Genomic DNA, 12,921 nt, shown 5'->3' with positions numbered 1-12,921 from the left:
CTGCTGCTTCAGCCAGATTCTCCACTAAAGAGTATCTCAAGGGTTGCAAAGTCAGCATTTCCGATTTTCAAAAAGTGGCAAGAACCATGCACTTGCCAGTAGAATTGCAAAAAGTGTGGACCTAACTCATGCCCGGCTTCCCTAGCAAATTTCCGCGTGCAGTAAATGGTACTGGGAGGGCAGTAGGGACAGCACAGCAGTGAAGGGAGAAAAGGAGTCTTAAAAATACACACGTGTGGCTCAGGTTTGTGGGGCAAAATCAACAAAGCTCTCAAAGAATCATCCCACCACACGCCCCTTTGCGGTCCTTTCAAAGGGAGGTAGCTGCCGAGAGCCCCTCTCCTCATGAAAGACTATCGCTGGGAACCCAGTGATCGTGGGCCGCGTGGCGGTGGTTTGGTCCCTAAAGAATTCTGTTTCCTAAGCTAACAAACCATGGGCGGGGGCTCAAGTGTCGTTCACATAAACGTTACATAACGTTTACATAAAAGGCATCTTTGCTACCCTCCCTCTGCTTTAAAATCAGGCTCTCCTCCCTCAGATGAGATCCGCAGCCTCCGTAACCAGCTGCTTTTACTGCACAATCAGTTGCTCTATGAGCGTTTTAAGAGGCAGCAGCATGCTGTCCGGAACCGACGGCTGCTCAGGAAGGTGATCCGAGCCGCGGCCCTGGAGGAGCACAACGCAGCCATGGTGAGCGGGCGGGGCGGCAGGGCGCTGTCTGGCTTTCAGTCAGCATGAGAGCGTGTGACAAGTGGCCCGCGTCGAGGGCAGAGCTCCCCAGCCTCGCTCTGCTCACTGGGTGGCTGGGGACAGGCCCCCTGGGCCGTCTGCGAGCTTAGGCGTGAGCCTCAGGCCTCTGAGCTCCCTTGCAGACCGTCGGGACCAGTGAGTCTTTCTGTTGTGATTGCCTGTGATGCTGACAGGGTGAGAAGGTTCCTTTGTTTCTCCGCCCGAGAAACCAGCTCTCCTGAAGCTATTCTGTGGCCCAGAACTTGTGGCTCAGTTGTGAAGGCAGTTAGACCTGGAGATTAGACCTTGGCTCTGCCATGTAGGAAAGGAATTAGCCCCCGGAAGCCTGTCACCTGTCCTGTGAAATGGGAAGAATAATAGCAGCACCTGTTCCTAACTGTGCTGCTTAGAAGTCGTCATGTCGTAAGTGCTTGCTCAGCGTCTGGCGCGGGGGAGGCATTCAGGAAATGTTCATCGCTTTTGCGACCGTAAGATTGTCCATAGCAGAGGTCGCATTCCAGTGCTGGCGGTGAGGACTCGTGAAGGTATCAGGACAGGTGGATCCCTGAGAAAAGCTCTTTAAGCAGTTCTGATCGTTGGCTCATGTGAAGTTTGATAACCCCTGAGCTTAGGCAGTAGCGAGCCATCAGGCTGTGGGCCTGTAGCTACAGTTCCAGGGCAGCGTATGAGTCCCATGAAATGGTCGCAGCCTGTGTGCTACTTGCGTGTCACTGCCCATGGCGGGAGGCAGCTAAAATGATGGCATGTTTGGTCTCTGCTAGAAAGACCAGTTGAAGTTACAAGAGAAAGACATCCAGATATGGAAGGTCAGTCTGCAGAGAGAACAAGCCAGATACAGTCAGCTGCAGGAGCAGCGGGACACAGTGGTCACCCAGCTCCACAGTCAGGTCCGACAGCTGCAGCACGACCGAGAAGAATTCTACAACCAGAGCCAGGAGTTACAGGTACGGACCGCGAGCAGGCGAGGGCGTGAAGCACCTCCTGCCTCTTAGCTAAGACGAGCAGACCGCTTTGGCTGAAACCGCGGCCGGTCCACCTCCTGGCACACGCGTTTTATTTAGGGCAGAGGGTCCCCAGCTCTCTCGGTGCCTAGTTCCCTGAGAGTTTCCGTAATCTTTTCCTGGCATTCCGCAGCCAAAACAAACACCTGACAGTTCTGCTTATTAAGTAGATCTAAACAACTTAGTGGTTTGTGTGTCCTGACAACTTAGTAGCTGTTTGAAAATATACATATAAGTTTCAAAAAAAGAATTCCTTTTTTTAAACGGTGGCAATGACTTAACCAACACTGTGTGTGACCTCCTGGGCACTGCACAGAGTCTCAGACCCTGGAATCAGATCGGACACGGACACCCTCATTTCCTGTTTCCCACTGGCTTTCAAAACGCCTGGTGCTTTTTATCACAACCACCCGAAGCCCAGCTTTGCAAAGACACCACGTTACCCACAGGCAGGGAGGGAGTGCATCTCAGACGGAAACTGGACGGCCTCTGGTTAGCAGTGCACACGATGACCAACAGATGTCGCTGTGCGCCCCTCAGAAACCAGATAACCCGCAGCATCCGCGAGTTGGCTGCTTTCTGCTCCATAGCCCCAGGGCTCTTTGGGGCACAGTTTGGGAACTGTGGGCCTAAGGCCTTTTTTCCTTTTGTTAAACAAATCAGGAATTCAGAAATCAACCCTAACTTACTTTTTCAAACTATGAAGTTAAATTCTGGGTCCAAGAGTAGTAGAGCAGCTGAGGACCTGGGCCCGGTCGTTCTGTGGCCGGCCTGGCGTGCCCTCACCCCCTGCACCCGTCTCTGTCGCAGACGAAGCTGGAGGACTGCAGGAACATGGTGGCCGAGCTGCGCCTGCAGCTGAAGAAGGCGAACAGCAAGGTGTGTCACACGGAGCTTCTACTCAGCCAGGTCTCTCAGAAGGTGAGACACAGGCGGGCGGGGGCGGGCGGCGGGCTGGGTTGTGTGCACAGCGCAGGCCCACACTCCCTTCAGACGGGCAAAGGTGCTACTCGTGTATCTGTGCCAGGGGTTCCCAGCACGGAGTGAGTCTGCCCTCTCCCTTCCAGGGGACATTTGGGGCACTTTGGGTTGATATTTTTGGTGCTACTGACATGAAGTGGGCAGGGGCCAGTGTGCTGCTAAGCAGCCTGAGTGCACAGGGCGGTCTCCATGACAGGGACCCACCTCCCAGCCTGAGCCGTGCTTTGTGTAGCTTGGGGAGCTCGCGCTTCATGCCTTGTGTAGGTAAATATGCAGTTTGTTCGGGCCTTTGAGCCGTGGTCCCTCTCTCTGGGATGCACGGCACTTGCTAGAAGTCCCTTACTCAGGAACGGTGAGTTTCCCTGGGGCCGAATGCCCCTGGCCCTGCCGTTCCTGGTATGGTAGGCCTGTGCGTCACCACCTTCTCCAGGTGTCCTGGGCGGAGCCAGCTCCGTGGAGCACGTTGGCACTTCCGCCCCTCCACCTAGCACTGTTTGGAAGTGCATTTCTGCCCATTTTCATCGCTCTTGGACACCTCCCTCCCCAGCAGCCATTGTGGTAGGGAAGTTGAACCCCGGAGCTGTTGCTTCTGCCCTCGCACTGACTGGTATACCCAGCTGGTTCCCTGTCTGGGTCCACGTGCCAGCTTTGCACTGTCGGCTCCTTTACTTCGCTGTGTGTCTTTGGTCAGCTCTCAAACAGTGAGTCGGTCCAGCAGCACATGGAGTTCCTGAACAGGCAGCTGCTGGTTCTCGGGGAGGTCAACGAGCTGTATCTGGAGCAACTGCAGAACAAGCATTCAGACACCACAAAGGTATGCGGGCGCACCGGCAGCCACGCTCCAGCTGGGCAGCGCTCAGGACCCGGGGGTGTCATGCAGGATGGCTCTCCGAGTCGTTTCCTGAAAGATGGTGCCCGGTCCTGGGACCCATCCCCACCTGTCCCCGGCCTGGCCATCCAGGCACTCAGCCCTCGTGTCACTTCACATGAGCTTGTTTCCCTAGCTGGCTGGCTGGCTTTGAAGTTAAGTCAGGTATCAGTGAAAGTACCTCATGGTAATTGGTACAGAGTAGGTGATGAAAGTATTTCCCATCTCTTACCCACACCAGGTGTGCGTGGGTGGGGGAGGAATGGGGGGGTACCGGGGACGGGGGGGGGGGGGAGGGGGGACGGGCAGCCACTTCTGTTAAACGTAACTCAGGACTGAGATGCGTATTTTTTCTCCCTTTTCATGTTGAGTTTAATTTCAGCAGACGGAGGTTCACTCCTGGCAACAAGGCCAGTAACAGGATGATCTGACGTTAATTAGCGCCTCCCCAGTGGTGTGGAAGCGGAAGTTTTGTGTCACTTTATAAATAGCCTCGGGTAACGTTAGTGAAAGAGTCGGGAATGGAACTTGAACAGTAAATGCTCAGATGTTTCCTGTCACTAACTTCTCCATCACACCTGGGCTTTCTTTGTAAAGCATCTTTTTTGGCCAAATGGAGAGAGTAGTCTTAGAACCACAGATGTGATTTTTATAATGGAGTTATTCCTTACTTCTCAGCTCCTCTCAGCTCTCAGATGCAGACTCCCTTTAGAAGGATGTTAAAAGTGGAGCTTTCTCTAGAAACCAGGTCTCACTGATTTTGGAAGTATAATAGCTTTGGAGGAAAAAAGGGGAAAAGAGACCTACGGGCCAAGAGGATCTCTGGGACAGTCGCTTAGATGCATCCTGACGTCCCCTGAGATGGGTGGAGACGGCCTTCCTTCTGGCGCGTCTCATGGTTGGCACTCGGACACTTGGGGCCTCGGGCAAGCCAGCTGACCTCTGTTTATAAAGCTGGTCACAGGAGGCCTTCCTCGTGAGCAGCAACAAAATCCAGACTAAGCTGGCTTACCAGGAAGTCACTCCATGACTGCACTTGAGAAGAAGTCCCGAGGCAGGCAGTTCCAGACCGAGCAAGTGCGCAATCTAGGAACAGCCTCGGGAGCCTGCACCGCCTGACCTGTTCTGTCGGCCTTGTCCTGGGGCCGGGAGCTGTGCTCATGGTGCAGGCCGTGTGCCGAGGGGGGCGCTGTCCCAGGTAGATGCCATGGTGTCCTGTGCAAGAGGAGAGCGTCGCTCCCTGCAGGCCCGTCAGCCGAGACCCCTTTCCCAGGAACCCTCCCCCAGATCCCCACGCTTGTCATTGGCCAGGAGTGTCGTGTGCCCATCGGGAGCCAGGCGTGGCCTTGCCCCTGTCAGGATTTGCCCCTGGACTGAGCTGGCTTCCTCCTGTTCAGTCAAGTGTGTGTGTTGGGGGTGGAAGGGGAGCGGGTATCTAAAAACCAGGCAGGGAACGGCCGGTAGGTGCTGGCGGCAGCGCCGCATGCGGTGGTTGTGAGGCTTGGTGAAAGCACATGGACGTTCCTATCTCGTACCTTGTTTGGTTCTCCGTAAGTAGCTGCTGTCATTTATGACAGAGGTCCGATGTGCTTACCTGTTCTGTGCGGACGTGTGGAGCCATTGGCACAGCCGGAATGGCGGCGTTCCCGGGCGCCCAGTGCTGAGTTTCAGTCTGTCGCGTTCTACACCGAGAAAGCACCAGGTTCATTGGTCAGCCTCGGTGGAAGCTCATCTGCTCGCTCCTTACGGCTTCTGATCTTTTTAAAAACACAAACGTGGGGTCAGTTTTGTTACGTGTATTTTACCCCAATAAAAACAGACAACACAAATGGAATAATGAACACGTGCTTGTTACGGACGTGTGCTTTGACCGCTTTTCTGAGTGTTACCGTGTCTTTGCTGTGGGTTTTAAGCTGTTTCGATCCATCAGCAGGCAGGCAGGCCCTTTGCTTGTCGGGCCACCCAGTCTGAGGTGCTGCTTTGCCTGAGCAAAGCCACTCGTTCTGTAGCGTTCTCGAGCTTTACCTCAGCGGGCATCAGGAGAGGGAGAAGGATAGAAAAGAAAACAAATGGCCCACAATAAATACACTGTGCCCAAGTGACAGTGGGACATGGGCGTATTGTCATGTGAACGGGTATGTTTACATAGTCGATCATCTAGTCACAGGGTTTATAGTCTGCTTTTTTATCTTTTTACTGATATGTATCATTTTTTTAAAAAACTTACAAGATGTACTTTAATTTACTCGTTTCCCTGACATCAGGTCGAACAGTATTTCTAGCTTTTTATTGCTCTTCTAAATACACTATGATAATTTTTTGTGCCAAAGTATCTTTTCAGGTTACAAATGATTTCCTCAGGGATAGGCTTCAGGAAGCGTTACTAGGTTAATACTTACCGCCAGCTTCCTTTCCAGAAAGTTGTACTGGTTTATATTTCCACTAGCAGTATTCTAAAGGACCTTCTCCGTGCTAATATCTGGGTTTTTCGGAGCGGATATGGCGTGTTCATTTTCTGAAAGTACTAACTTCAGTCCCTTTTTTAGGAAGTAGAAATGATGAAAGCTGCGTATCGGAAAGAACTAGAAAAAAACAGAAGCCACGTTCTCCAGCAGAATCAGAGGCTTGACACCTCCCAAAAAAGGATTTTGGAACTGGAATCTCATCTGGCCAAGAAAGACCACCTTCTTTTGGAACAGAAGAAGTATTTAGAGGATGTCAAACTACAGGCAAGGTAACTTCCATGGGGAAAGCTCTCTGCAGTGATGTGTTCTTGGCGAAGTGGAATTGCCCACATTCTGGGTGGTCTGTATCTTTCAGAGGACAGCTGCAGGCTGCAGAGAGCAGGTATGAGGCTCAGAAAAGGATTACCCAAGTGTTTGAATTGGAGGTTTTAGACTTATACAGCCGGTTGGAGAAAGATGGCCTCCTGAAAAAACTTGAAGAAGAAAAAACAGAAGCAGCTGAAGCGGCAGAAGAAAGGTAGGAACAAAGAGTTGGCATCATGGCCTTCTTTCTCACTGAGCTGCCACTCACAGAGCAGGGCCTGCTCAGGAGCTGGTACGTGGGAGCAATGACAGCCTGATCAGACAGGGCCGCAGCTTGCAGCTGCCTCCATTTCAGAGCCACCGCAAACCCCTGTCCTCAGAATGCCCAGTGATCGGCCCACGTTCCTTCCTCCGTGGCCCCGAATCACTCCATGTGGTCACAGGGTGCATCCGTATTTCAGGTTGCCATGTGCTGTCCCTTCTTGTAGGTTCTCCTGGTGGGAGCTCATGCTCAAGTCTTCTGTGATAACACACAGAGCAGGCTGGCAGAGTCCACTGTCAGTGTGAGCGAGCGTCCGTGCAACCCCACGCCTCCCAGACCCGGGCGCTGCAATCACCACCTGCTTTTCTCCTCCCTGGATTTCTTACAGGCTCGACTGTTGTAATGACGGCTGCTCGGATTCCGTAACAGGGCACAGTGAAGAGGCATCTGGCCACAACGGGGAGGCCAAGCCCCCCAGGCCTGGCATCGCCCGGGGCAGCAGTGGGAGTAGAGGCGGCGGCGGCAGCAGCAGCAGCAGCAGTGAGCTTTCCACCCCTGAGAAGCCCCCCAGCCAGAGGGCGGGCCCGTTCAGCAGTCGGTGGGAGTCGGCCATGGGCGAGCCGTCTTCCAGCATCCCTGCGACTGTCGGCTCACTTCCCAGTTCCAAAAGCTTCCTGGGCATGAAGGCGCGAGAGTTATTTCGGAATAAGAGTGAGAGTCAGTGCGATGAGGACGGCATGACCATCAGTAGCCTTCCTGAGGCCCTAAAGACAGAACTGGGCAAAGACGCGGGCGTAGAAGCCAAGCCTGCCTTGACCGTGGACGGCCCGCACCCGTCCCCCCCCACCCCGGACAGTGTTGGACAGCTCCGTATCATGGACTACAACGAGACCCATCATGAACACAGCTAAGGCTGCTGGCCCATCAGTGTTAACTTGCGTATTGCTGACATAGAACAGGAGGTGTGGACGCACGTTTCAAAGCTTTCCTGTTTCCAGGGTTTGAGTGGCTAGCTCACGCAGTGGAAATGGGATGGAGGTCCTTTTGACAGTTGACTGAATGCGGAACGGTTTTTGGATCTGGCATTGAAATGCCTCTTAACCTTTCCCTCGACCCACCCCCAAACCTCTCTCTCATTTACCTAGCAGTGTGTACTAATCCGAGGGCCAGTTTGCATTCCTCAGTAGTTTTATTTTCTTCCTTTCCCCCCCAAATGGTCGCGTCCTTTGAACCAGTGCAATATGAGGCCAAATTTAATCTCTGAGTCTAACACACCACTCTCTCCTGAAGCTCAGATAACTGGGTTGGCTCCCCGTGAGCCCAGATGATTGGGGGTACTGCAGGTAAGTCTGCTTTTCTCCTTTTCCGGGAGGACATAGCATGCAAAGCTGTCCCCCTTCATGTGGAAGCTTTTCCATGAGATTTCTTCGCTGCTTTTGGTTCTGAAGTTTAGCATGTAAAGCAGCAGGTCTGGAAAAACAATGGTTTGGTCACCCTTACATTCTTTTGGCGGTTCTCATAAGCTTCCTAGAAAGTTCTATGCGAACAGACATCCGTTGTTTGGAAAGTCTGGAGCTGGCACTGTGGAGACCACCCTCCCCTTTGGGAATGCTTATCCCCTTCCCCACTACCTCTTATTTATTTGGTGTTTGCTCGAACGCTGGTACTGTTCCGACCTCAGGCTGGTGTGTGAGTGGGAAGCCTGCTCCCTGCACGACGGAAGGAAGGGTGGTGATGGGAGCCCTTAGCCGAGGGGCACTGCGCTCGTGGGTGAGGAACCGGTCCTCCAGGCAGGGCCGTGCTGCCCAAGTCTGGTCTGTGCCTCGGTGTTCCCACGCGCCTCTCGTTGATGCCAGCTTCTTTGTGACACTGCAGCAGGATGGCTCGGAAGGTCCAGAGTGTCTCTTCTCAGTTTCTATGACCATTGTTCTCAGGCTGTTAGAGTCGCCTCACTATAGTAGGTTCTAGGCCACCGAAAAGGTGTCACCTTTGTCACAACAGTTCTGATTTTCAGGGGCCGACTCCAGGGAGCCTGACTGCTGCTACCCTCCCACACGTTAGTGATGGCAGAGCATTTTAAGGCAGAGTCCTGGAGAGTGTTGTTGCCACAGGCTGACTGATGGGGACCCATTGGGCTCAGAGGTGACACCAGTCAGAACACTGGCGGTGGCAGAGAATCGGGACTCAGCACGTGCTCCTGAAATAAGTGCTAGAAGCCTAAGAATTCTTGCCTGGTGTTCCAGCTGAGGCAAGGAGAGACTGGTAGGAAAGAGCCAATGAACTTGGTTGTTCTCTTTCTCTTCTTTCAGTTAAAAGTATAGAAGGGTTCAGCCATGAAGAGGGAAAAGAAACTAATGGTACGAAATCTTACTGCATATGGAAGCTTCCAGCAGGTCAGGGTCGAAGTCTCTTTTTTAAAGTGTGGCAATAAATAGTCTGGCATCTTAACCCAAAGGAGCCAGATCACGAGACAGCGTCACCGTGGCGTGGGACAGAGGTCCTCCTTGGGACAGGATTGCAGGCCTGGCTGACCTATTCCCAGCCTGAGGGGTGTGTGCCCACCTGCTCGCAGCCTTGCACTGCGCCGGCAGTGACCGCTGGATGTCCCAGGGAGGGTATTAATAACACCAGACGTTTAACTCAGCTTTGTCCAAAGGAAAGCTTCACGTTGAATGCGTTCCAGTTTCCTAGTTCAGGTTTAGAAAACGAAAACAGACAAATTCAGAAAGGAAAGAAAAATGTTACCGGATGACTATTGAAAGCTGTTCTAGAAGCTGACCCCTCCCCACGCCCAGGAGATCTGCCACAGACCGTGACGCCAGGCGATTTAATCGGAGCCTTTTCCCTAACTGACAAGGGCAAGGAGGCCACTGTAAAGAAAGCAAACATTTTTAAAAACAGGCAGATGGTGCAGGTGTAGGGAAGAAGGGTGGCGAGTGAGTGCACCGCAGCCGAGCTGAGCTCGCGCGCGCCCTGGCCGGCCTCGGGGCCTGCAGCCGGGGCACCTCCGGCTGGGGCGTCCACTCGCTCAGCTTTGCCTCCACAGCTGCGCAGAGGCACCGCACTCAGATTCCTTTGGGTGGTAGGAGGCCACGGGCTGCATTCAGCCCAGGCTGGGGGGTGGCGAGACCAGGAGGCATGTTGAAGTTACCCAGCCTGAAAATGGAGGCTTTTCTGTTGCAAAGGACTTGGGTCAATAGTCAGATTTTGTTTGGTTTTGAAATTGATAAACCTGCCAAGAGTCCACGGGTCACCTGATCATGCTGCAGCAAGCGTTTTTAAGGATGGAGAGGTGACAGTAGAGGAAGGTCCTGAGAGAATCCCGGCCTGGGAACAGTTGGGGTCCCACGCAGTGCGGCGCTGATGTGTTAGGGCTGGGGGACCTCCATCAGTCACTCTGGGCACCCGCCTGCCTCAGTGGGGGGGCAAATCCTGATCCCTACCTGACACTAACAGGGTGGCACAGACCCTGAGAAGACGAGTCTGCTTCTTGGGCAGCGTGGAGTTTGTTTCTAAGAGGAGCACTACAGTATCATGTGGGGGTGGGGGGGAGGGAGGGGGAAGGGAGATGGCAGCGTGGTCTCCACAGGGAAAGTGAGTTCCTGAACCTGCTACAGCTCAGTTAGCACATGGATCTGTAGCAGACAGAACTTTCATGAATTTACAAAAAAGCTTTGACAAGGTTCTGCCCTAACGTCTATCAAAACTGTTACTATGAGATGGAAGAAATACCTGGTCAGGAATCAGAAAACTGGCTGAAATCCAAAGGTAGGAGATAAAGGCCATTTCTTGGGTCAAGAGGTTTTAAGAGTTCTCCTTGGGGATGAGATGACCAGCCTCAGAAGGCGGCTGGGCAGACGTGACCTCCCTGGGTTTGTCAGCAGTTTTTCAGGAGGGAAAACTGCCTAACCTTTGGGAATAAGCTGCTGAAGGCTCTTATTAGGCTCTATGAGTGGAGAGAGAAATGCTAGATAAGCTACTTTGTGAGCCAGAATATATGTACTGTCTTTAGGGGGAAATAGTCCAAACTCTTCTTAAAAGGTAAACTGTTAGAATCCAGGACAAGGTCCTGGAAAGCCACTGACAATTGGAAAAATTAGCCCAGCAAGCCACCGCGGCCAGAGAGGCCAGCACCCTACTGGGCAGATAGGACAACAGGAAACAAAGCTGCAGGCTCTGGGCCGTCCCCACTTATAGCAGCTCGTGGAGTTTCCGGTGTTTTTGTCGAGAAAGAGCAAACTAGCAGTTGTCTAGAAGAGAATGAATAAAATAGTCGTGGCAATGAGAGGATCTGTGAGCTGGGCCACAGAGCAGTGGGTGTTTCTGTGTAGAGAATGTAACAGTGTGCTGTGATTAGCCAATGTGAATTTCACCAAATACTAGAACATACCACTTGAAGCCAGAAAGAAGTAACTGAAGAACGAATGAAAGTACCGCGTAGTTTTCCTAAGCGAGAGCACTAAGGTGGTAGGAAGTGTGAACAGGTGTAAGGACGATGTGGGCAGAGTGAAGGCTCCGTCCGGAGCTGCAGTCCGGGGCTGTGCCCCTGCCTCGTGCAGACTCAGAGAAGCCCGGTCGCACGCAGGAGCATGTCTCCCGTGGGGGAGAGGGCTGACTTTTGCAGAATGACCCATCAGCACATCTTACTCTGCTGTATTTTCACTCTTTGAGGTACATGCTTTAAAACTGACCAGCAGTGGGTATTGGAAAAGGTTTCGGTCTGAAGATGTTTGTGTATCTGTTTACATCCAGAGTTCTGTGACACACGCCTCTGCCCTCTCTCCCCCGTCCCCTCCCCATGCAAAGAAACCGATTGCACTTGATTAAGCTTTTCTCTAGGATGACAGAACCAGTTGAGGTCGGGGCCTGGCCCTTAGGCTGCTGCTGTGACCCTTGTCCCTGGTGGCTCATTTCCCTGTCCATGACTCTGACATGCCCAGGGAGAGCGGTGTTCCCATCTTTTCTGCAGTCTGTACATGCCCGTCTGAGAGGGGTGGCTGGCTGCATGGGCCCCTGTGCCCACGACTGCTTTTGGCCTTGGAACGAGTTAATGAAGGCAGAGGACCTTTCTCCCCCACTTACTTTCCCGGTGCCACAAAATTGTCCTTCCTCTGGGCTCAGTAGGCTATTGGACCATTTTAGAGGAGACCCCTGAGAGTTGGAGACCCTCCCAGACCCACCCCCTGCCCCCCACACAGTGTTTGGACAGAGGGTACCACTCGGCGCAGCAGACACTCGGGCTGATCAAGGAGGCAGCCGGCGTTTTGCACTAGGAAGGATCAGTGATCACTTCGGAAGACGTCTGGGGACCACGAGGACATTATCACGGAGGAACAGGTTTCGCCGACATAAACTGAGTTCTTAATCATGGATCAAGTGTAGCCGGCTAGCTTGCAGTTTAAAGGGGTCCCATCAGTGAAAAACAGAATTTTTAAACTGACTGCTTTTAGTTCAATTTTAAAAAGTCATCTCTTGTCAGAAAGTTGAAACCTTCCTGCCTCAATCTTGAAAGCATGTCACACGATCCACGTAAGATGCCATAAACATGAACTACAAGAGAAAATGGTACAATCTTAGTGAGTGGGGATTGGAATCACGAGGGTTTGCTGTCCTTAGAATGTTCTCAAATGTCAAGGCAGTTGCTTGTGTTTAACTGTGAACAAATAAAAATTTATCGTTTTGCACTACTCTGATGTGTTGCCATGAAGTGACTCCTGTCAGCCCCTGAGGGGCTTTTGGGCAGAGTAGGGTAGGGACTGGTCCAAGATGGAAAAACCTCAGGGTCTGGGTGGGTTGGTGTGGAACCTGGCTTTAGTCTCTAAGATCCTTTTTGTTCTGCCAAAACATCTGGCAAACAGCCAGATTGATCTGCAAATTCATGGCAAATTCATACCCTTTCCCCAAAGAGGGTCCTGGTGGTGTGGGAAAGGTCCCTTGGCTCCTGCCTTCCAGAAAGCTCTCAAAAGCAGGCGGCCTGCCGGGTCTGCACTGCCATCCAGACTTAGTATTCGTGCGCGCTTGTGTTCCTAGGGGTTGGCCGGCACGATGGGTTTAATACAGCCCAAGTGACACTGAACTTGTGGAGAGCTGACTGACTGTGAGCCTCGCCGGTGGTTTTGTGAGTGTGAAGGAACAGGTGCAGCCAGCACAAGCACCTCCCAGGTGCCGTCAGGTGTTTGGAAGAAGGCAGGACCCTCTCTACGTGATTGTTAGACCACCCTCGCCTCCCATCTCTTGCTGGGGACGCACTGGGAAAGAACTCGACACAACGAGTGCCATTTGCAATGT

At 52.7% G+C, this 12,921-nt stretch overlaps 1 protein-coding gene across 6 annotated transcripts in view; it reads left to right on the top strand.

Moving 5' to 3' along the window:
- The window catches only part of TSC1 (TSC complex subunit 1), a 39,143-nt gene extending 30,784 nt beyond the window's left edge, over positions 1-8,359 (top strand). For 5 of the 6 annotated variants that reach the window (XM_033122544.1, XM_033122543.1, XM_033122546.1 and 2 more), the window contains 7 exons: positions 527-693; positions 1,515-1,697; positions 2,565-2,675; positions 3,427-3,549; positions 6,150-6,337; positions 6,424-6,585; positions 7,022-8,359. In XM_033122544.1, the coding sequence (XP_032978435.1) occupies positions 527-693; positions 1,515-1,697; positions 2,565-2,675; positions 3,427-3,549; positions 6,150-6,337; positions 6,424-6,585; positions 7,022-7,544 (1,457 nt within the window). In that variant the 3' untranslated portion in view covers positions 7,545-8,359. The remainder of the gene's footprint in view (positions 1-526; positions 694-1,514; positions 1,698-2,564; positions 2,676-3,426; positions 3,550-6,149; positions 6,338-6,423; positions 6,586-7,021) is intronic. The other variant, XM_033122549.1, reaches the window with a different exon arrangement.
- Positions 8,360-12,921: the final 4,562 nt, after the last annotated feature.

The sequence above is a fragment of the Rhinolophus ferrumequinum genome, chromosome 12 (assembly GCF_004115265.2).
Source record: "Rhinolophus ferrumequinum isolate MPI-CBG mRhiFer1 chromosome 12, mRhiFer1_v1.p, whole genome shotgun sequence".
Taxonomy (NCBI): Eukaryota; Metazoa; Chordata; class Mammalia; order Chiroptera; family Rhinolophidae; genus Rhinolophus; species Rhinolophus ferrumequinum.
This window is presented reverse-complemented; position numbering and strand designations above follow the sequence as displayed.